Below are 24,576 nucleotides of genomic sequence, written 5' to 3'. Positions count from 1 at the left end.
AGACTCCGTCTCAAACAAACAAACAAAAATATATTTCGCAGAGCCTGCCATTGAATGTGTAGTGTTTAGGAAGCATGGAAGGATCTTAAGGAAGCCACCATCCGTGTCTCACTTTCTTCTTAGTATTAGATGAACTTTTTCGTGGACACCCGACAGGAAGAGCCTCTGTATTGGTCCACCATGTTTGTACTCATTGTGTAGGAACAAACCAACACACCAAAATAGCGGGAGTTGCCGCTGACAAAGAGTTTAATAATCAAATGATGGCCGAAGGAGGAGGTAGGATGTAACCTCAAATGCACTGCCTCAAGGAGTTTTAGAATGGGGTTTTCAAGGGACTTTTGGCGGATAGAGGGCTGAGGAGTGAGGGGTTGCTTAGTTAGGGTGTGGGGGATGAAAACATAAAGATATAGTACATGCATCCTAGGATCGAATCAGTTCCTTAAAGTGGGTATTTACACAGGATGGCATCAGTGGATCTATTGGAATGCAGGATCTGGAAAATATGGAAAACTTGAAACTTCTTCACATTACAGAAGTTATCTATAGAAGTTAGGGCCTTGTAATACAGGCTATAAGCTGTAAGCAGCTACGAGGAAGTGGGCTGTGGGCCAGGCTGGTGAATGTTTAACTACCCTTCTACTCAAAAGCTGAAGATTTTGCTAAAAACCTAGACATTCAGTTTTGTTGATTTTATAAGGATGGTGTCACCTTCATTAAACACATTTGTTCTGAGGGACAGTTGGGCTGCAGTGGCCACTGACTTATGTGGCCAAAATGCTTGCATTGACCAAAAACTTTCTTTCACATGAATAAAAATATTCCTCCAAAATAAGCACTTGATTTTGAGAGTCTCTGAAAAACACTCATTGTATATAAGACATATATTTTGTGGTTAACGACAATATAATTTTACTTTACTCAGGGAAGGCTATTTCTCTCAGTACATCGTTCAACTTTGGCACCAGCCAACATTCTCAGGACTCACATAAAGCCTACCAACTAAGCAAAATCCTGAATATTGTTCACTAATCCTAATTCTGCGTCCTTTCCAGGTGTGAATTCAAAGGCAGAATTACTCCCCATTTTCTCCCCTATCCTGTGTCTCTGCCCTGAGGCTTCTCTGCAAAGCATCACCACCCAGCTTAGCGTCTGTCCTGGGCACTGGTAATAATGTGGTACCATTCATCCTCTCCTAGCATTTCATCACTCATCAGGAGCCCTCAGTTCTGTGCGGAAGAGGACAAAAGAAGAAATCAGTGAGTTCCTGATTTCTGGCTTCTTTCTGTCAGTATTTTTTCTAATATCTCTAAGTTGCAAGAGAGAAGTAGAAGCTACATGGCATTCACCCTAAACCTACTTGCATGATGCATTCTGTTTGTCTTAGAAGGATGATTATACGTTATGATAAGGGGAAAAAACAATCTCCATTCTATCAATTCTCTGGACGATTCTGACTTAAATAGAGGGAGTTTTACTGTCTAGGTTGATCTTCTGCTCCTTGGTCCACTGCTCTTGAAACTTTACTGAGGTTGTTTATTAAATCTAGGGGTCTTTTTGAGGAACCTTTGGGGTTTTCTAGGTATACAATCCTGTCATCAGCAAACAAAAATAATCTGACTTCTTATTTTTACTACTTAAATGCCTCTTATTTATTTTCCTTACCTGAATGCCATGAATAGTGCTTCCAATTTTGTGTTGAATGGGAGTGGTGGAGTGGACATCCTTGTCTTGTTCCAGTTCTTAGGGGAAAGGTTTTCAAGTTTTCTCCATGCAATATGACACTGGCTGTTAATTTGTCCTAGATGTCCCTTATTATTTTGAGTCACGTTCCCTTGATGTCTAGTTTACTGAGTGTTTTTATCATAAAGTTTTATGTTGCATTTTATCAAAACTCTGCATCTGTTGAGATGCTTATGGTTTTTTTTTGTTTTTAATCATATTTATATGATGAATCATGGTAAATTGTGTTCAGTGATTTGTGTACATTTAATCATCCTTCATCCCTGGAATAAAATCCACACAGTCATGATGGATTATCTTTTTGATGTGCTATTGGATTTAGTTTGCTAGTATTTTGTTAAGAATATTTGTGACCATGTTTTCCAAGGGTATGTTCCTGTAGTTTTATTTTTCTGTTCTTTTCTTGCCTGATTTTGGTATCAGGATGATACTAGTTTAGTAGAACAATTAGGGAGGAATGCCTCCTCAATTTTTTAAAATAGATTCCATAAAGTTGGTACTAGCTCTTCTTTGCATGTTTGGCAGAATTGGGCTGTGAATCCCTCTGGTCCCATGCTATTTCTCACTAGAACATTTTTAATTACTGATTTGATTTAATTACTGAGTATTTTTCATTACTCATTATGGGTCTGCTCTGTATTTCTATTTCTTCCTGATTCAGTGTTGGGAGGTTGTATGTTTCCAGGAATTTATCTATTTCCTCTGTATTTTCTAGTTTGTGCACATAGAAATGTTTATAGGAGTCACTGATACTCTCTTGTATTTCCCTGATGTCAGTTTTAATGCCAACTTTATCATTTTTTCATTTGTATTTATTTATTTATTTATATATTTTTGAGACTTGCTCTGTTGCCCAGGCTGGAGTGCAGTGGGGCAATCTCAGCTCTCTGAAACCTTCACCTCCCAGGTTCAAGCGATTCTTGTGCCTCAGCCTTCTGAGTAGCTGGGATTACAGGCACACACCACCATGATTGGCTACTGTTTTTTGTATTTTTAGTAGAGATGGGGTTTCACCATGGTGGCCAGGCAAGTCTCAAACTCTTGACCTCAAGTGACCCTGCCTCAGCCTCCCAAAGTGCTGGGATTACAGGTGTAAGCCACTGTGCCCAGTCTCACCTTTGTCATTTCTGTATTGTATTTATTTGGACATTCTTTCTTTTTTTTCTTTGTTAGCTAGCTAACTATCAATTTTGTTTTTCCTTTCAAAGAACCAAATTTTTGTCTCATTGATCCTTTATACCTGTTTTTTTTTCTTGTCTCAATTTCATTTAGTTATGTTATGACCATTCTTATTTCTTTTCTTCTGCTAGCTTTGGGTTTGGTTTGCTCTTATTTTTCTAGTTCCTTAGAAGTGACTTTAGTGGTGAGTTTGAGGTCTTTCTATCTTTTCAGGGAAGCTTTAACACTATAAATTTATCTCTTAGCACTGCTTTCCCATATCCCAGAGATTTTGGCATGTTGTGTGTCTATTTTCATTCATTTCAAAAAATCTTTTGAATTCTGAATTTCATTATTTACCCAAAAGTTGTTCAGGGACATACTGTTTAATTTTTCATGCACTTGTATAGCCTTGAGAGTTCCTCTTGATATTGATTTCTAATTTTATTCAACTGAGGTCTGAAAAAATACTTGATATGATTTTGATTTTTTTTTAAGTTTATTGAGACTTGCTTTGTAACCAAGCATGTGGTCAATTTTTGAGAATGGTTCATATGCAGATGAGAAAAATGTGTATTCTGTAGTTGTTAGGTAGAATGTTCTGTAAATGATTATGATTTCCATTTGGTTCACATTCCAGTTTAAGTCCAGAGGGGTTTTTTTTGTTGTTTTTTTTATTTTTTGTGGCTGATTTTCTGTCTCAATGATCTGCAACGTTTGTAAGTGGGGTGCTGATGTCATTTACTATTGTCGTACTTCTCCCAGTCTGTTTTCTTAGGTGTAGTAGTATTTCTTTTATGAATCTTTGTGCTCCAATATTGAATACATTTATATTTAGGATAGTTAAATCTTCTTGCTGTATGGAATCTTTATAATATAATGCTCTTCTTTGCCTTTTTAAAATATCATTAGTATAAAAGTCTGTTTTATCTGATGTAAGAATGGCTAGTCCTGCTTGCTGACATTGATATGTCATGTAAATGAAAACAAATCTATAGGTTTCATTAGACCTAATGGTAGATCTCCTGCAGGTAAAAGCTGTTGGGTCTTGTCCTTTATCAAATTTGCTGCTCTGTTTCTTTTAAGTGGAGGATTTAGGTAATTTATGCTCAAGGTTAACATAGATATGTGAGCTTTTGCTTCTGTCATGGTCTTGTTATCCAGTTGCTTTAGAGGCTCAATTGTGCAATTACTTTATAGCAATTATGACTTGTGCACTTACAAGTCCTTTTATGATGGTATTATCATATTATTTTTATATTTAAGATTCCTCTGAGCATTTCCCGAAGGGCTAGCTAGTCTAGTGGTGACAAATTCCCTTAAAATTTGCTTGTCTGTGAAAGATGATTGCTCCATTTTCTTTCCTTTAAAAAGGCTAAAAATAGGCCCCCAACATCTTCTGACTTTTAGGTTTTCTGCTGTTAAATCTGTTTAGTACAGGATTTTCTTTAGAGGTGATTTGTGCTTCTGGGTAGCTGCTTTTAAAATCTGTTCTTTCTTATTGACCTTGGGTGGTCTGGTGACTATATGCCTTGTTGACATACATTTTGCATGGTATCTTTCAGGTATTCTCTGAATGTTTGAATCTCAATTTCTAAATGTCTATCAGGATAAAGAAAATATTTCTGCATTATTTATTCTACTATGTTTTTCAAACTTCTTACTTCTATTCATCTTCCTTAGAAATGCTTAATAGTTGCAGATTTGGTGGCTTTATATAATCTCATATGTCTCAAAGGCTTTGTTCATTTATAACAATTATTTTCTTTTTAAAATTTCTGACTGGATTAATTTGAAAAACTAGTCTTCAAGATACGAAATACTTTCTTCTGCTGGTCTAGTCTACTCTCAAAGTTTTAAACTGTATTGTAAAATTCCTTCAGTGAATTTTTTGTTTTCAAATTTTTGATTTTTTCCCAAAATAGGTATCTCTTTTTTCTTCCCTTGACTGCTTTTGTAGTTTCTTTGTGTTTGTTTTTGACCTTCTCATGGATCTTATTGAGCTTTCTTATAATCCATACTTTGAATTCTACAACTGACATTTCTCAGTTTTATTTTGATTAGAGTCCATTGCTGGAGACTTAGTGTAATTTTTTGATGGTAACAAACATTCAGATTTTTTATGGTGCAAGAATTCTTGTACTGGATTTTTTTCTCATTTGGAGAAGCTGAGAGTTCTTGGCTTTGAATTTACATTCATTCAATGGAATTCTTTTCTCTATTTTTGCTTTATACCTCCGCCCTTGAGGGTATGATTGTAGAGTATCATGAGTACTGTATTTTGGCTTTATTTTGATAGCCTTATGGCACTTCTGTTGGTAGGTTTTACATTGAGTTGCACAGTTCAATTCGCAGGCCCGTAGATGGTACTTATGGGTAAGAGCCAGCTGTGCCAAAGCAGATGGGTACATACTTGATCTTTGTTTACTGTGTGGGGCTTTCTGTGTTTCAAGTGACGGGGTGGACAGTGGAATGATCAGTGCCCTGGGCATCCTGTTCAGTGTGTGACAGAGACATAGCTGGGTAGAGCTGGAGCAGCTTAATTGCCTGCAAATACCCCAGTGATGAGCACAGGCACCAGCCCAAAGAAAGGTGACTAGAGAAACTTCTGTTGTAAAGCATGAAGGTCTCTGTGGGGGTTAGGAAACTGCACTGGATCAACAACCTGGGTAGTCAGTAACATAATCTGTTTCCCTAATACTTCCCTGTCTTGGGCCTTGTGACTCTCAGTTCAGATGCACACTGCTGTCTATCTCCAGGCCATAGTGTAGCTGAAAGCCATAAAAAAAAAATAAATAAATAAACTACTGTCCCATAGCTCTCTAAGGAAGTGATATTAGGGCTGAACCTCTTCACCCAATTCAATACAGATAGCTTTGTGGCTCTTCTGTAGTGTGATGTGGCAACGCTGCTTCTTCATGGAGATAGAAGGAGGGGCTCCACCTTTCAGCACTTCTGTGTTGGTATCACTATATTGGTGTCAGCTGGTTGGGTCAGCCTAGTCTCAGGACCACAGGGAAGTGATTACATGCTAGCATTGTTATACTGGGTTGGGCAATTTCCCAATTTCAAATTTCACATTTCCCAGGCCCCTACATGGCGATGGAATGCATGTATGAGGAAAGAAGACTGATGAGTGGTGATGAAATTACAAGAGAAAGTGAAAGACTGTTCTGTCCTAGAAGTCAGATGAAGACATTGTTTTAAGAAGAAAAGAGTCAAATGCTACTAATAGGACAAGTAAGATGGAGTCTCAACATTGACCATTGGGATTGACTATTGACCTTTCCAAAGTCAAGAATGTTTTGATAGCACGATGGAGGCAAGAGTCAGAATAGTGTGCATTCAACAAAGTGTAGGATAAGAGTAATTAGATACATAGTGTAGAACATGTTCAAATAATTGGCTGTAAAGGGGACCAGGCAATTGAGCAACTACCCAATAAAAAAATGGAGTAAAAATGGGGTTATTTTTGTGATGACAGCAAAAACAGCATGCGTGTGTGCTCTTAGGAAGAACTTAGCAGAGATTAAAAAAATTGGTGATGCAGGAGAGAGAGAATGAGAATTGCTGAAATTACATCCAAGTTGGTTTTCTGTTCCTGCTGTAATGAATTACCACAAACATTATGGCTTGAAACACCACAAATTAATTTTCTTGAAGTTCTGGAGACTAGAATTCCAAAATCTGGTTAAATGGGCTAACGTCAATGTGTCCACAGGCCTAAACATGTATTTTTCAGAACATATCTCTAATGTTAGGTAATACATGACTGCAATTACTTTGTCATTTTTTATGTCTTTAGTTTTTTGTCCTTCATATCCTCATATACTCAATTAACAATGTTTTTGTGTATGATTTTTAATAATATTTGTATTCCTTTCTCAATTGCTCTTCTATTTTTTCTATAGTTATTTTCTTTGTAGTTACTCTTGGGATGATATACAGCACCCTATAGTTATAACTATCTACTTTGAAAGCAATGCCAATTTAACTGCAATCCTATACAAAATTTGTTCCACAGCTTCGTTTCCACTTCACATTACTGATTTCATGAATTACAAATTTATACATTGTGTACATGTTAACACAGATTTATGCTTACTTGTACACATTTGTATTTTAAATCTTGAAGAAGTGTAGAATATAACCAAACTTTCAAAAATACATATTTTCACATTTTGCCACATGTATACCTTTACTAAAGGGCTTCGTACTTCTATATGGTTTCAGGTTACTGTCTAAAATTATGTTATTTTAAGCTGAATTAGTCCCTTTACCATTTCTTGCAAAGCAAATATAATGGCAATTGACTCTTGTAGCTTTTATCTCACATTGTCTTAATAACTTTCTAATTAAAAAAAATTTTTTTTGCCAAATATAGATCTCTTGGTTGGCAGTTTTATTTTTACCACATTAAATGTATTACCTATTATGTTCTTCAATTGTCTAATAAAAAAATCCGTTGATCATCTTGAACAGAATTTATTGTTCTGTACATAATACAGAGTTTTGTTTCTCCTGCTGCTTTTAAGATAGTCTATTTGCTGTTAGCTTTTAGAGTTTGATTTTAATGGATGTGGGCCTACGTCTCTATCTGAACTCCAATTCTTTAAGTTGTTCACATATTTAAATTCATGTCTGCTGCCAATTTGAGAACTTTTTGATGATTGTTTTCACCACATAATCTCTCCACCCCCATAGGCTCATGCTTCTCCTTCTCAGAATCCAATGCTGTGTATACTACTTGGCTTAATGGTGTTCTACAAGCCCTTTAGGGTCTGTTCACATCTCTTTATTCATTTTTTTTTTTTTTGCCTTACACTCAAGGATGTAAAATATCTTATCCCTAAACATGTAGATTATATCTTCATTCTGCTCAAATTGCTGTTGAAATCCTCTAGTGAGTTTTTCAATTCAGTTATATTGTTCAGCTCCAAAATTTGTTTAGTTTATTTTTTATAATTTCTACATCATTGTTGAGATACTCATTTTTCCATATATGCTTTTCCCAATTTCCTATAGTTCTATTTCCATATTTTAATTGGAAATTTTATCCCTATTTAAGACAGCTGTTTAAAAACCTTTCTCTACTAATTTCAGGGCTCTTCAAGAATAATTTCTGTCAATTCGTTTTCTTTCTTATAATGTATTGTGTTTTCCAGCTTCTTTGTATACCTTGTTATTTTATTTAATTGAGCATTTCAAAAAATAGACATTTTTCCCACTCTATATAGATTTGTTCTGTGTCATGATGATTATCAACTAATATGCTTGGTATGTTCTTAGTCTTAGCATAAGCCCAACATAAAACCCTAAGGCCTTGTCTGCTCTTTTCTGAACATGTATCTGCCTGGACTGTGTGTGCCCTTTATTAGTTCCCCAAATACCTACTGGCTTTTGAATAGCCTACTGTTTCAAAAATTCACACCCCAGCTTCCCCTCAATGGGTTAGATGGACTATTCCACATCTCTTCACCTAATCTCTTGCCCTTGGCATCAAACTACATTTCTACTCAGCCCCCCCATAAATAAATAAGTTTATTTTAGTCAATTTCAGATTACTTCTTGATGCGTCCATGAGACATGCCTTTTGATCCACCATGTTGCTGAAAAACTTTCAATGATTTTATATTATATTGTATCAATGTATAATAATTTACCTATTTCTCAACTTACTTTTTGGTTATTGTTTGAGGAAAAGTAAATAGAAGCAATCAGGGCATTGAAAGTTCTGACAGCTCCAAGATGTTGATAATGTATTGTGCAAACTACATTCGTCGTGTTCTAATCTGCCCTCCAAAGGAAGGAACAAGTGAAAACTATCCCATATGAAAATTATTCATGCATTTATATATAATTAATTTCCAGTTTTTCTTTACAAATAATGTTTAACAAGATGGAAAATTATATAAGATAGTTATCAGTTTTTTGGCTAGTTACTTCATGATAGTCTCTAATAAACCTGGTTGAAGAACAAATACTATTAAGGCACTGCTTGCATATATTAAATGATGTCCAAACTCCAAAAACTCTTAATAATTAACACTCCAAGGAAAACTGCATAGAATTTCTTTTTTATTTGCACCCTCATCAGGATGACAGCTTTATCAGGACTGCACCTTTATCAGAAATGAATCTTTCTCTTACAATGCAAAGAAAGAAAAATCAAAATAAATTTTCTGATTGAAAATGTAAAAAGGGAAATATTTTTACAGTTTTAACTTTAAGTTTTTATTGATGGCCAACAATTTTTAAAATTTTCATTAGTCATTCCTTTAAATTATGTGTATGTGAGAGAAAGATGTAAGATGGTTAATTATTTCAAATGATGCAATATAAAGAAGGGGCATTATCATGGCATAAACAAAAAAGACTATAAACTATGTGTTTATAGTCTAACACATGTTTGCTATTTGTTCTATAAATATTTTTTAATAATTTAAGTAATATAGAGATTTCAAATAGAAAATACTTCAGATAAAAATTAATGTTTATAACCATATATTATAATAATTTACTTAGGAATTATCTTTGATCAGAAACAAGTGAACTGGATGAAATTTTCTCCACAGACCATGTAAGACTGCCTAAGTACCTCCTCCTACATGTCATTGGTTAACCATTAGTCCGTTTGCAGGGGGGCATTTCCTGCCCATTGCTTTTGTAATCTCTGAGGGGAAGCAGCAGCAAACATTTGCTAGTCAAACAAGTGACAGGAAATGGATTCCAAACACCAGCGTGTGAAGCTAAATGATGGCCACTTCATGCCTGTATTGGGATTTGGCACCTATGCACCTCCAGAGGTAAGAATAATTTATTTTAGTTTTGAGATTTCAAAAGAATAAACCTAGTAGACATGAAACCCATCTTGGGTTGTAAGGTTCGTGTTCCTGCCTTACTTTGAATAACTCACAGGTCTAGGTTTCCTAGGCTAGAAGAAAACAAGTAGTCAGTCCTTGTTCAGCACTGAGGTCCGTTCCTATGGTCACGTACTGCTTATTTTTAGTTTGTGCACTGTTTCTTCTGTTCGTGTCTACTTCCCAGCTTGGCAGAATATGTCAAACCCAGCATCGAAGAACAGTGTCCGTCAGCTCCCTCTGGTGGAAATTAATTGCAATAGGAGTGATTTCTCTGTTTTTATAACTGAAGAACTCTTTCCTTCTTCCAAGAACATACGATCCAGAGAAATATTTATAGTAAAAATTACTGGATATAGTGTTTACAAAACTGTTGGCAGAGTATCATTATTCCGATGGGCGTTAGTGAGCACCACCCAGTATTACTGGACCTGGACTAGAGTTTCCACTGTACTGCTTTCACTTAAAAAAAAAAAACTTCCTGAAAGAAAAAATACAACCTCATTTTAAGTACAATTTAGAACCTAACAAAGGAAAGTCTAAATTCTTAGTCCTTTTTTGTATGCATCATATTTGTATCAAAGTGGTAGGAGCGGTCTTATGACACAAAAATGAACAAAATGGATACCTAATTTTCGAGATAGAACTACTGGAAGAAAACTTGTTTCCCAAGACTGTCCTCAGGCTACCAAGTGTGTGAATAGGGACTAATTATCGAAATTTGAGTCTCACTTTATCGATAAGTTGTGATGATCTACAAGGATACATTTTCTAGACCATTGACAAAAATGGTTTAATTTTTAATATAAATTGGCATGGTCTGGAAGTGAAAATAAGGACACCACTGAAGCGGCAGCCTTGGTAAACCTTTGAGTTAGTATCTAGTTCCTTGTAAGTTCAACGAAAAAAGAAAGCTTCTTAAATACATGAAAAAACGGAAAACAGTTTATATTTTTGTCATTAAAAAATACCCTTCAAATCTTTATCCAAATTTGGTCAATAAGTCAGTAATTTTAAATTTCACTGGAATTCTATCTTTCCTGAAAGAAATAGCCTTGTTTTTTTATGGTAGAAAGGTACCTTACTAAATTCTTACAGATTTCGGTGAATTTTTAATGTATAAACCGATGTCCTCAGAGTATACGTCTTTACTCCTAGTGTTCAGTTCTGTTGTGTAGCCAGAATGGCTGTGCAGAAAAGACTTAACATAATAGACTACTATTCACAGATGCATTATTTCCCATGTGAACCCTAGTCGGGTCGGTGTAACTAGCACCCAGTCAAAATCTCAAGAACTGAGACACCAAATAACATCTCTTGTAGACAGCATTTCCCAAATATGATGTTGGAGGAAGTCTAAGTGAACGTTCTGTGTAATATCACTGGGAGAGAACTCATATGAGCTTGAACTGTTTCCCTTCCATACTCTGTGTGATTTTTACTGTGTATAATATCACTATATTTAAAAATAATTAGGACTATTTGAATTCTGTTAACTTTTCCAACAAATCACTGAATCTGAGGGTGTTGTTTCGTACCTCCATAATAGTGATCAACCAGAGATTTCCTGGGACTGAAGGTGTTTCTGGGATGCTCAACCTTTATTACTAACCAGGAAAGACCCAGGCAAACTTAGATGGGATTTTTCACCCAACATACAGACAGGAGGAAAAGCTGATTCTTGTAAAAGGCAATGCTTGTGCCTGAACTACTTCTCAGCCACACTGATCACCAGATACTACCTTTGGTTGCTTCTCCAGGTTCCCAGAAGTAAAGCTTTGGAGGTCACAAAATTAGCAATAGAAGCTGGGTTCCGCCATATAGATTCTGCTCATTTGTACAATAATGAGGAGCAGGTTGGACTGGCCATCCGAAGCAAGATTGCAGATGGCAGTGTGAAGAGAGAAGACATATTCTACACTTCAAAGGTACTGTGCCTATGATGAGCTTGTGTGCACATGTATTTAATGTGATTGTGTGAAGATGATAATTCTATGACTGGATCAGTAGTTGTGGGTGAATTTTGCTTCTGGGTTCAAATGTATTCACACACATTCACATATTAAAACTGAAATCAAACTCAGGGAATGATGATCACTTTTCATTTTGACTGCGTTCCAATTTATGACCTGAAAGTCCCTTTACTTTTTTGAGCTCCAGCTGCCATCAGTGTGATTTGACATGCAGTATAGAATCACAGAGAATGATAATCATGCTATGGTTTTTCTTATCCCCTGGGTAATTTTCTAAGATTTCTTATTAATCTCTCAACTGCTATCTTTATCAGTGAGATAGAAAGCAATATAAGAATGCTGTGGGAGTATTAAATAATAGATACTTAAAATGTCCTAAATTGTGTCCAGCATAGTGAACATGTTCGAAACTTGTTTTACTGCCATTTTAGGTTGCTTTAGTTTCTAAGCAACATAAATAGCTATTCTTAAGCATTGGGTTGAACGGATAGAAGAATTAGACTGTTAAAATGAGTTGTAAACTCTACCGAAGATAATTCAGGTAACAGCATGGTTGTTACTTGATACTAACTTTTACATTTTAAGAATTTACTCCTATTATTCAGTAGACGTACAAACTATACATCCAGCATATAATAAAGCTCATAAGGATAGGTCAGAGCCAAAGGAATCATGAGAAGGAAGAGAATATGTTTGCCAGTGGTCATAAATTTTGGAGCAGTAGGAAAATGTCTAAATATTAGATGGCAGAAACTAATAAGATTTGTTCAATATTCATTCAAAATCACCTCCATTCTTTAACCTCTGCAGCTTTGGTCCACTTTTCATCGACCAGAGTTGGTCCAACCAGCCTTGGAAAACTCGCTGAAAAAAGCTCAACTGGACTATGTTGACCTCTATCTCATTCATTCTCCAATGTCTCTAAAGGTATACAGTTTGAGTATGAGCATAAAATTGCACTTCTGCTGTCATTATAAACATTGTTTATATGGGAAATTGAACAGAGCTTTTTCTTAGGAGGATGTAGGGATTATTACATGGAAGAAGAACTGTAAGTATAACACCTAATTTCCTTTCTTTTGAGTAAATTTTGAATCCTACTTCTCTAATGCACACCTACAAGAGAAGAGAGAACAGCAACCTCAAAGCCTCTTCTTTGAAAACTTGAGGAAATTACAATAGTCTTTTTCAAGGCACTGTCTTAGTTATGGCTTTTGAGTCCATCTCTTGGGATGTTCACAGACACAGAGTTTCATGCGTTGTGATGCCCAACAAAACTGCTGCACATGTGGTACACAATGAATTTCCACCATCTCTCCCCATTTCAAGCTGAAGCAGATTTGGCAGAAGCCACTAGGCATGGTTCTTAAGTTAGAAACCCTTAATGTGGACTTGCAAAGCTTTATTATTCTGCCACCTCTTCTTTCACAATAGAATTTGAAACTGTATTTAGCCATGAATTACTGTGTAGTGTATAACTTTTGATTTAAAGTTACAGGAAACTACTCAGGCTAGTTAATGCAAAAGAGTTTACTGAGTTATGGGAAGTCAAAGACATGGCTACATTTAAGGATATGAAATAGTCTACAAAAATGTATCATTTGTCTATTCTTATCTCTAAACTCCAACACTTTTATTATGGTTGACCCAAACTTTTTCATTGGTGGTGATTATGGCTTTGGAGTGGTTCAAGGCTCATGGTCATCACCCTAAGAGAGCTCCTCTGGGTCTCCCAACTTCTGCTAACCGTGTGTGATTCACAGTCATGCCCATACACTATCAAATCTTCAGTTGGTCTGATAATCCCACCAGGTACAAGAGTACTATCCACTATTTTAGGATATCAAGGTATTTCCAAATCAAAGAGAGGTATTTCAACAGAGGAAATTATAAGGGCAGAATAAAGTGACATAAGTCAACTATGAAACTCGATTAAGACCTAGAAAATGGTCCTTTTCTATACATATAACATTTGTAAGAGATTAGAGGAAGCTTGTCTCCTGAATACATTCCTTACACCTTCATATGTAAAACACATAACACACATCACTTTCTGGAGCATTGTACCACCTGTCTCATGGAGGACGAGTGTCCTTAAAGGTACCTGGGATCACAGCTATGGGTGGGGAAATTAATCTGTGACATCACTAAAATGGCTGCTTCTATTTCAGCCAGGTGAGGAACTTTCACCAACAGATGAAAATGGAAAACTGATATTTGACATAGTGGATCTCTGTACCACTTGGGAGGTGAGTGCTTCGCGGAGAGGACACAGAGAAGGAAGACAAAAAGAGAAAGTCTGTTTCCCAGATTCAATAGGACAGAATGGAATATGCACCATTAGATCTAGAAATTCAGAAACTACAAGAGTAGTTTTGGTGAGATGAAGGGAAAAACACATGAGAGGAATGTTTAGAGAGTGGGGCACAAGACTTAGGGGAAAGGAGAACAGGAATCTCTTTCCTTGCCTGTGCATTAATCTATCCAATTTCCTAAGGAAGAGATAGAAATTCTTACTCTTGCTGCCACTATCTTCTTCCTCTATTTGCTATTTGAATTTTTCTCTTCTTGACAATCACTGCTAGCTATTTTCATTGTCATATTTTGAAAGTTGTTGTTCTCACACTTCTGTCTTGCATTTATCGTGATAAGCCAACTGCACAAATAATTCCTCACAACCCCTTTCTCCCCAGGCCATGGAGAAGTGTAAGGATGCAGGTTTGGCCAAGTCCATCGGGGTGTCAAACTTCAACCGCAGGCAACTGGAGATGATCCTCAACAAGCCGGGACTCAAGCACAAGCCCGTCTGCAACCAGGTGAGCTCCCTTGGCCTCCTCTCCTTTCAGTTCTTCATGCCCCTCTTCCTGTCCTATTGCCAAATATCTGTTTGTTTTGTCCCACTTATCTTTGTGAAGCAGAAGATTCTAGAGAGGAATGCTTCTGTCAAGAAAGGCGTGAAGATTTCTTATTTGTACCCTGCTTGGAAAAGTATTAGGGAAAAATTGGAATGAGTTTAATGTCGAATGGTGTGTGATATTTAGGGGAGGTCCATTTGATCAAAAAGGCCTGGAATCATCAATTAGAACTCAAGGAAAGGTGGACTTACCTCTAAGCTATGAAAGATGACCGGAGAGTTCATGGCTGAAGGTGATTTGGAGGGAATGGTGTATAGATATGAAGCTTTGAAAAGATGAGATGAGCTGTACATAAACAGAGAGTTAGAATAAGAGAAGTGAGGTATTAGGGGTTTACATGGAATTTGGATGCCTGAATGCCTCTTCTTGATATTTCAAGAATTCTTGACCAGGGACATAGATATACTAAAAATTAGTTGCAGACAATGAAGGTCATCCATGCCAGAAAGCGAAAAATTAGGCTGGGCGCGGTGGCTCACACCTGTAATCCCAGCACTTTGGGAGGCCAAGGCAAGTGAATCAGCTGAGTTTGGGAGTTTCAGATCTGCCTGACCAACATGCAGAAATCCCTTCTCTACTAAAAATACAAAAAATTAGCTGGGTGTGGTGGCACACACCTGTAATCCCAGCTACTTGGGAGGCTGAGGCAGGAGAATCGCTTGAAGCCTGGAGGCAGAGATTGTGGTGAGCCGTGGTCATGCTATTGCACTCCAGCCTGGGCAACAAGAGTGAAACTCCATCTCAAAAAAAAAAAAAAGAAAGAAAAATTACCTGTTTATGGAGATAACTGTTCACAGTGAATGAAATCAACACTGAGGAACTTTAGCAGAACATAGACCAGACCTATCATTGCCTGTATCTTAGTCTGCTACTTCTCTCTGGGGTCTGTCATCCAATCAATTGTTTAAACACATCTATCCTATGCATGGTTTTTTCATAGCTTAGGAATAAGTCCTTTTATCCCCCTGAGTTATTGTTGATTCCAGGGCTCCTTGATCAAATTGACTTCCCCCAAATGTCACAAAAAAATTCAAAATTAAAGTCACTCTACCTTTTTGCTAATTTACACTTTTGTATTCTTACTTTTATACAACCTAGAGCCAATGAGTAAAGATCTACAATTGAAATATGAAGTATATAAAATTTGTGATTGTGGCATAATGATACAGTTCCATCATATTAAAATAGAAACATTAAGACAATTAATGTGGTTTTAATATTAGTCCCTCAATTTTTTATTATGACAATTTTCAAACTTTCAGAAAATTTGATAAAAATAATACATGATTCAACATTCTCATTTATATTCAAAATTGTTAACACTTTGCCACATTGCCAAATATTTATGGCAAATATTTATGTGGGTATATCTGCATAAATACATATAATATTTTCAAAAACTCTTCAAAGTAAATTGGAAAGATGATAATTCACCTCTACAGGCCTAAATATTCTGTCACAGAACTGAAGATATTCTTCCAGTTACAGTATAATTATTATATCTAAGAAAACTAACTACAATGCCCTCATGTCGTTTAACATCCAGTCTATATTTGGATTCCCACTGTTTACTGGAAATGTCTTTTATGGCACTCCCTTTTAAAACAGAATGGAAATGAGTTATGACATGATCTGTTCTTTATAATCATATGTTTTCCACTCAGCAGTTACTAATAATCCACTGGGTGATAATTCTCAACAGAAGAAGTCATATTTCCTGACAAATCTTCACATATGATTGTGTATATATCACTAATATTTTTGTATTTTATGGTTATTATTGTATTTATTATTTTTTGGAGTTTTTGGATAATCATTTTCAATTTTAAAAACTTATTTAACTATTCTTATGTGACATTTTGCCATGAAAAAAATCTTTCACCAAATCAAAATGAAGAACAAATATTCCTCAAAGACAAAGTACAAGTTTAATACTTTCTTCTAAATATCAATTTCCTGATAAAGAAATTACTGTAATAACCACCAATAGTAGAGGCAAATTATTTTGTTCTTTCTTGCTCTCTCATTATCTCCCTCATTACTATGAACTTGGACATTTTTCCTTAAGATTTTTAATTAATTTTATTAATTTTTGTTAGTGCTTATTCTTACCCAATGGGTAAATTTTTTTCTTGATGCTGAAATCTATCCAAACATCACCAATGACATTTCTTTGAAATTAGTGCTTTTGTCTTTCAGACTTGCCCCCATGAGTCCTTGACAAAATTCTTGCTTTCTGGCACAATCTGATGCCAAAGGCTCTAAGAATCTTACTGTATCCTAGATATGGAATTCATTACATCTCCTTCTAGTTATCAAAGGTCTTTGGAAGCCAGGATCTGATTCATAGATGAGCTTCTGTTCAGAAATGGTATTTCTATTTATACTTTTAGGAGATATGGATATAAAACGTATTTCTATGAAAAAGATTATTACTTGACAACAATATCCTTAGCTCAGATATAATACTATACTGATTATTATTCAGCTTCTTCACTTTCACCTTTTTTATATTAACACAATTATTTCATATAAATTGATGCTTCTCTCTTTTGGTCAACTGCAGGTAGAATGTCATCCGTATTTCAACCAGAGTAAATTGCTAGATTTCTGCAAGTCAAAAGATATTGTTCTGGTTGCCTATAGTGCTCTGGGATCTCAGCGAGAGAAACGATGGTAATAAAACACAATGGGACCTTTACATAAACCTCCATTTTGCAGAAAATGTTTTAGTCAGAGCATCCTCCGTTTCCTGTAGTCTCAAGTGGCTCCGAGAGAGGAGAGAACTGCATTTCTGATGAGATCTCAGATGATGCTAATGGTGGTGCTTGGGGGCCTCGCTTGAACAGCTCTGGTGCAGAGTGGACAACTTAGTCTGTTTAGGGAGCCGCCTAACAAACTGTATCCCCAGCCTCAGGGCTTCAGCATTTCCGCCTTTCCTTCCAGGGTGGACCAGAACTCCCCGGTTCTCTTGGAGGACCCAGTCCTTTGTGCCTTGGCAAAAAAGCACAAGCGAACCCCAGCCCTGATTGCCCTGCGCTACCAGCTGCAGCGTGGGGTTGTGGTCCTGGCCAAGAGCTACAATGAGCAACGGATCAGAGAGAACGTGCAGGTGAGGAGCCGGGCTGTGGGCCTCAGGGCTGCTGCACAGTGTGCTTCCCACGTGTGCTTCTTATAAGGCTCTGAGGACACCCTTGGGCCAGCTCCATTTCCCTGTATTTCCTACATGAACGCTTTGCGTGCATCATAAGTGTTTCTTCTACTCTACCACGGGAGATGCAGCACAGGTAGGGAGAATTAGGATGGGACCAAAAAAAAAATGGAGAGTTTTAAATTTCAGCAGTAAGTTGACAATCTACTCTGCATCCCTGCACCAGGAACATCATTTTTTCATGTTGTGTTTTTTGTTTGGTTTTGGTGTTTGTTGTTGTTGTTTGTTTTTCTTTTTTGAGACAGTCTCACTCTGTCGCCCAGGCTGGAGTGCAGTGGCGCGATCTCAGCTCACTGCAAGCTCCGCCTCCCGGGTTCACGCCATTCTCCTGCTTCAGACTCCCGAGTAGCTGGGACTACAGGCGCCCGCCACCACGCCCGGCTAATTTTTTGTATTATTATTTTTATTTTTTTAGTAGATATGGGGTTTCACTGTGTCGGCCAGGATGGGGGTTTGGGGGTTTTTTTGAGACAGAGTATCTCTCTGTCTCCCAAGCAGGGAAATTCTCCTGCCTCAGCCTCCTGAGTAGCTGGGATTACAGGCGCCTACCACCACGCCTGGCTAATTTTTGTAACTTTAGTAGAGAGGGTGTTTCGCCATGTTGGCCAGGCTGGTTCCAAACTCCTGACCTCAGGCGACCCACCTGCCCTGGCCTCCCAAAGTGGTATTACAGGCGTGAGCCACCTCTCCTGGCCTCCTCTTCATGTTCTGAAACGAGGAGTTGCATTAGGTGTTCTTTAGTCTACCAATCATCGTGGAATTTTTATTTCCATTTCTTTGTACACTCAGTTAAAATGTCACATATTTCATCTCTTGAAGTTTTCTGTTTGTGTACTGCCTGTTTAAGTCTTTGACTATTAGTTGTCTTTTTTTTAAGTCTAGGAGACCATAATTATACTATTAAATAGAGTTGTTAAACAAATCACCCTCAACATAGGGGTTTAAGATGAAAACCCCTTATTTGCTCAGGATTCTCTAGTTAGAAAATTAGCATGGCCTCAGCCTGAACTTAGTCAAGTTCTGTTCTTGGCTGGGCTCTCTCTCACGTGTTTGCAGGACAAGGAGATAGCTCTGCTTCAAGATGTCAATGGGACATTTGTCTGGGTGCCATTTTCTCCTCCATATAGTTCAGCCTCCAGCCATCCAGTCCAGACTTCACCTCACCACATGGCATGATCCCAAGGCAGTGAGTGGACACATGCAAAAGCCTTTTCATGTCTAGGCTCAGGGTTGCCACACCATTGCTTCTGGCAAATCTTACCCACTAATGCAAGTTACAGGACAGTCCAGACTCAAGGGACGGGTAAATAGACACCACCACTTATTGGAAGGCACTAGAAATTCGTATAACCAAGCAAGTGGATACAGGGACATGTGACTGGAGGGAGTATTTCTTATTAATCTATCTCATATATATGACTGATTAATATATGATGGATTACTATATATGTGATAGGTTAATCTATATGATGGAATTATACATATATTATAGTTTAATAAGATATATATGATAGATTACACGTATTACATGTACATATATATATTCCAGGTATTACTCCTTTAGAGATTTAGATGTATTATTGAAGTAAAATGTCGTTACGTTTTCATGGACAAATGTCGCTACATTTCATGTAGTTAAATTATTCATGCCTCTATCCTGTGGTTGATGAGTGGCATGTCTTTTCTTATATTGGGAACGTGACAATCTTTTAATGTTATCTTGCAAAATTGGTAATTCTCTTTACTTATAAATTAGTTGTAAATTCAAATGAATTTCTTTTTCAATGTAAAATAAAAATCCAAATATGCACATGGAATTTCTAAATTGATATCAAAGGGTCCCACCAACAATTATTGAAAAGCATTCACATTTGCTCACACGTCTTGATTTTTTACCTCTACCATAAATGAAACATTCACAAATAATATCCTGCCTCTCTTTTGTCTTCAATTGACTTACTTTTCTGTACTGTCTAAATAGTCAAAGGTCTTGCTACCAGAATGGTACAACTTTTATTCTAACGCTTTATTTTATTTGATAATATTTTGATTATTCTTGACTATTCTGTTTTATGAAATTTTGTAACATCAGCATCCATGAAAGAGTACATACTTTAGTCTTTGGTTGATATTGTAATGAAACCGCAGCTCAATGTGAAAAGAACTGACTTTGTGACAATATTGAGACTTTCAACCCATGATGAATTTCCAGCTATTTAAATGGCCTTTTAATATATATTTCATTAATTTTGTAACATTCTCCATTAAACCATATGTATGTATTTTCAAATATTTATCCATAGAATACTGAAAATTATTAGAATCTCTTGATAGTGTTTTCCTTTTTTGTGGATTTTCTAATGTATAAAAATGTTAAAAGAAAAATGTAGTAACACCTTTTACCTGGACTCATTAATTGTTAACTTGTTAATGCTTTTTATTCTCTCTCTCTCATTCTCTGTATCACTATTACAGAGTGATTTATTCAATTTATAGATTTATTCAATTCAATGTGTTAGCAATTAGTGACATCTTCTTGATATTTAAAGTCTCTCAAATTTAGAGAGTGAGATACACTTCAAGCCTGTATCTGTTTCCTTTAAACATGAAATTGTTAGTATTTAGACAATTCCTGCCTTGAATTATGTTGAAAACAAATGTTGTTTGCATTATACCTGTTTATTAAAGAGATATAGAAATTCAACAATGTCTATCAAACTTACTACATAATCTTACGTTATTTAAAAATTTGCCTCTAGATTCTTATGGGTCTTCTAAGTATATGACCCTATCATGTGTGCACAATGTCAGCTCTGTGTCCTCTCCATTTTCTGTTGAGATTTTCTCTTTGTCTGCAGTGTTGTGCAGTTTCAATATATAATAACTAGGAATGGATTTCTGCTTATTTTTCATGTGATATTCATTGACCACCTGAGTGTTTAGAGATGACTTCTATAACTGTTTAAAACTTACCAATATTTTAAGTATTGTCTCTGCACCCAACTGTCTAATATACTTGTGGGTTCACAATTGGCAATTATGCAATCTAAAAATAATCAAAATTTTTTATTTCTGTGATAGGTTTTTGAATTCCAGTTGACTTCAGAGGACATGAAAGCCATAGATGGCCTAAACAGAAATCTCCGATATTTTAACGGTGATAGGTAAGTTTCCTTTGTAAATGAGTGACCTAATTTAGTTTTGGAGAAGAAACGTAGGATGGGTGTTGAGCGTGACCTCCATACCAGAGGGACAGAGGCCAATGTGAGTCAGAGGTGAGACAGGAGCTTTCTGGAACTCTCCTGCTGGATTCACTCCAGAGCTCTGTTCTCTGGCAGGCTGAGTGGACAGGGATCAGCGTGGGTCAACCTGTGCCTCTGCTCTCCTGATTCCATGGCACTTTTCAGAGCAGCCCACATCATTGCCAAATCTGCACCTTCCGTGCAGGCCTGGTGTTTCTACCACTGGACATGCTGTGGATACTGCCCATGTCACCTCATGAGATGTTTCCAAATCTGTGCTCATATCACATTCTCCCAAACCTGCTCAGCTCCTTATCAAACCAAAACCATTTCCATCAACTTTGTGGTCCAGGTGCCAATTCCCACCTCCTTCGTATGGAATTGCTTGCTAGATCCTGTCAATTCAGCATCTTTTATTATTTCAAATGTTTTTCCTCCTTCTCCTTGCATGTTTGTTCATGCCCCAAACTCTGCTTTTGCCTCCAGAAAGGCTTCCTTAGGGAGTGAATAGGAGCGCTTGTCCTTGACTTCCTGCAATATGGAGATCTTAAGGCAGAGAATTTTTAAAAAATTAAAACCAAAGAAAGAGTGTAGAGGCAGAAGCTCCATTGTTGTGTATAATTTGTAGCCGATAAAAGATCTTTACTACTCCTTCATGGTCTAAGGTTCTAGGATTCACAGACGGTCATTCATGTATGAGGGAAAAGCAGGAAGTTATGGCCGGGCACAGTGGCTCACGCCTATAATCCTCGCACTTTGCAAGGCCGAGGTGGGTGGATTGACTGAGGTCAGGAGTTTGAGACCAGCTTGGCCAACATGGTGAAACCCTGTCTCTACTAAAAATACAAAAATTAGCCAGGCATGGTGACACTTACCTGTAATCCCAGCTACTTGGAAGGCTGAGGCAGGAGAATCGCTTGAACCCAGGAGGCAGAGGATGTAGCAGTGAGCTGAGATCACACCACTGCACTCCAGCATGGGTGACAGAGTGAGGCTCCATCTCAAAAAAAAAAAAAAAAAAAAAAGCAGGAAGCTATGTAACTGCTGGCAGTGGAGATTTTAACAAGTGATAGGGTGAGATAGTGTTTGAAAAACCATAAGCACGGTGGCCCTTCATAAGTGCTTAAAAATTGGTAGATTGTTAATTTTTTTTTGGTTTAGAGGAAAATAAAGAATAAAAAAGGAAATGATATAAAAGAAAGGAAGAATAGCGAGCATCAGTAATTCTTATCAATTAAAAATGTAATAAGATGGCATTTATCTGTTCCTTTATATTTCATGTTATTTCTATATAAGAATTTTTTAATGCATTGTAGCTCCTTGGATATTAGACTTCATATCATATACAACAATTTCCATTTCTGAATCTTACAAAATATACTGCATACAGTAGGCTGGAGAGGTAATAAGTAAAGAAAATATAATCAGAGTATCTCTTTGCTCTGCTGACAGATGTACAGGAATATGCTTGAATATTTGACTTTGTGTGTTTTACATGTTACCTTCCAGAGAAGGGAATGATTAATTTATTATTTTGAAAATACATATATTATGAAGCCATGTTCATAAAGGGAAGAAAGGCAGATTCTACAACTAGTCAGAAAATAAACTTCTTGACATTCACACTAATGACAGCTTCCTAGAAATCACTTTACTACTCCCCTAGTAATGGAGTCATTGCATTCATATTATACATTATTCTCTTTTCAGTCTTGCTAGCCACCCTAATTATCCATATTCAGATGAATATTAACATGGAGGGCTTTGCCTGAAGTCTACCAGAAGCCGTGTGTGTGGATGGTGATGCAGAGGACGTCTGTATGCTGATGACTGGACCCATCACCTCTACTTAAATCCATTCTGCTTAGCGACTTCAGTCAACCAGAGCTAAATCCACAGGCCAGAAAGATAATAAATTTTTATCATGTTGAAATAATTGCATTTTTTTCCCACAGATTTTTTACCTACTCTGTTCTGTTAAGAAAGTGTGTGTGTGTGTGGGTATGTTTTCTTCTAGCTCAGTAGGAACAAAAACTATGATTTGCCTTTAAGTTAGGAGTGGGAGTGGGGGAATATACCCATTTATAGACATACTGTAGTGGGACTGCAGTAGAGCTTTCAGCCTCTAGAGAAGGAGCAGGTGACAGATGTGGATCAGTTAGTGCCTCTCTAGCTCTTTTAGGAAGAACACACACAGCATGAACTCTGGAAGGTGAGCAATATTGACAAGATGACCAGCAATCCACAGGCCCCCTACAGCAGCGCAAGGGTCAGAGCTCCTGGAGCCTGGGAAGGACGCATCCCTGTGAGAGGGGTGGTCAGGGAGGTGGAAGGGCGCCCACCAAGGAGAAATAATTGAAAGAAGCTACGGGGGAAGTTAGAAGGGAGTCAGGCACATCTCTGCTTGGAAAATATTGGCACTTTTTTTGATAATCATACGTCATAAATAAAACTTGCAACAATGATTTTTAAAACCCCAAAGCTGAGAGTCCAGCCTTGACCCTCTATGTGTGCCCTGTAACAGCAGTGACTTTGGGGGACTGTGGAGGGGCAGGACATCAAAGAAACAATGAACTAATTCCTCTGAACACCAACTCTTTAGCAGATTTTATTATATTCTAAATACATGCTATACAAATATACAAATATATATACATATATACAAATATACAAATATATACATATGTATATATATTTGTATATAATTTGCATACATATACATATGTATACATTTGTATGTATGCAATATATTATATATTTGTATATATTTCTATATATACGATATATTATATATCGTATAAATTTCTATATATTTGTATATATACACATTTGTATATATTTAGTATATATTTGTATATATTTAGAATATATTCTAAATATATGCATACATGTACATATAGTATATGTATATACAGATATATATACAAATATATAATATATATTTAAGTATAACATATATAATTATAATATATAAGTATAACAAATATTTGTATATAATATATATTTGTATATACAAATATTTGTTATATACATATATACACACACAAATATATATATTTGTATATACAAATATTCGTTATACTTAATTTTTATGTTTTATACATAAAATAAGGTACACTATCAAATATGAAACACAAAATATCCCAAAGTCATTACATATTACTGCCAAATTAACATTAAAATGGTAGATAATACGTCTAATAAATCCAATTTTCAAAAATCTCAAACATCTTTTGAAAACATTATGTGGAAAATAGCATGATGTTTTTAAACTTTGGTAACTTTTAGGACCACTTCTTACAAAGACATGTAATTATTTTGCCGTTTTTAGGGGTATAAAGTTCATCAGCTAATCATGAGGATGCAAATTTTTATTTCAGATGACTCTTTGGAAAACTTGGGACAATGTCATGGCCTACTGGTTACAGCATTTTGAGAAGAACAGTGGTTTTGACCTGGGCACACTTTCTAACA

The 24,576-nt window shown here is 36.5% G+C and overlaps 1 protein-coding gene and 1 non-coding gene across 2 annotated transcripts; one reads left to right on the top strand and one right to left on the bottom strand.

The window, feature by feature from the left end:
* Positions 1-8,603: 8,603 nt before the first annotated feature.
* LOC116269587 lies at positions 8,604-8,739 on the bottom strand. Its single transcript, XR_004177208.1, has one exon. It is a non-coding gene; the product is annotated as a U8 small nucleolar RNA (small nucleolar RNA).
* Positions 8,740-8,993: 254 nt separating this feature from the next.
* LOC101022585 (aldo-keto reductase family 1 member C3 homolog) lies at positions 8,994-23,038 on the top strand. Its single transcript, XM_003903333.5, has 9 exons — positions 8,994-9,707; positions 11,522-11,689; positions 12,545-12,661; positions 13,906-13,983; positions 14,428-14,550; positions 17,216-17,325; positions 17,596-17,761; positions 20,942-21,024; positions 22,813-23,038. The coding sequence occupies exons 1-9, from the start codon at positions 9,624-9,626 to the stop codon at positions 22,853-22,855; spliced, it is 972 nt and encodes a 323-aa protein (XP_003903382.2). The 5' UTR covers positions 8,994-9,623; the 3' UTR covers positions 22,856-23,038.
* Positions 23,039-24,576: the final 1,538 nt, after the last annotated feature.

This window comes from Papio anubis, chromosome 11, assembly GCF_008728515.1.
Source record: "Papio anubis isolate 15944 chromosome 11, Panubis1.0, whole genome shotgun sequence".
NCBI lineage: Eukaryota > Metazoa > Chordata > Mammalia > Primates > Cercopithecidae > Papio > Papio anubis.
Note: the sequence above shows the minus strand (reverse complement) of the source record. Positions and strands in the feature narration are given on the sequence as shown.

Excerpts from the sequence above, each read along its gene's own strand:
- LOC101022585 (XM_003903333.5), top strand. The coding sequence starts at position 9,624 with ATGGATTCCAAACACCAGCGTGTGAAGCTAAATGATGGCCACTTCATG. Across the intron at positions 13,984-14,427 it reads ATCTCTGTACCACTTGGGAG|GCCATGGAGAAGTGTAAGGA; the intron begins GTGAGTGCTTCG and ends CTTTCTCCCCAG. Across the intron at positions 14,551-17,215 it reads ACAAGCCCGTCTGCAACCAG|GTAGAATGTCATCCGTATTT; the intron begins GTGAGCTCCCTT and ends GGTCAACTGCAG.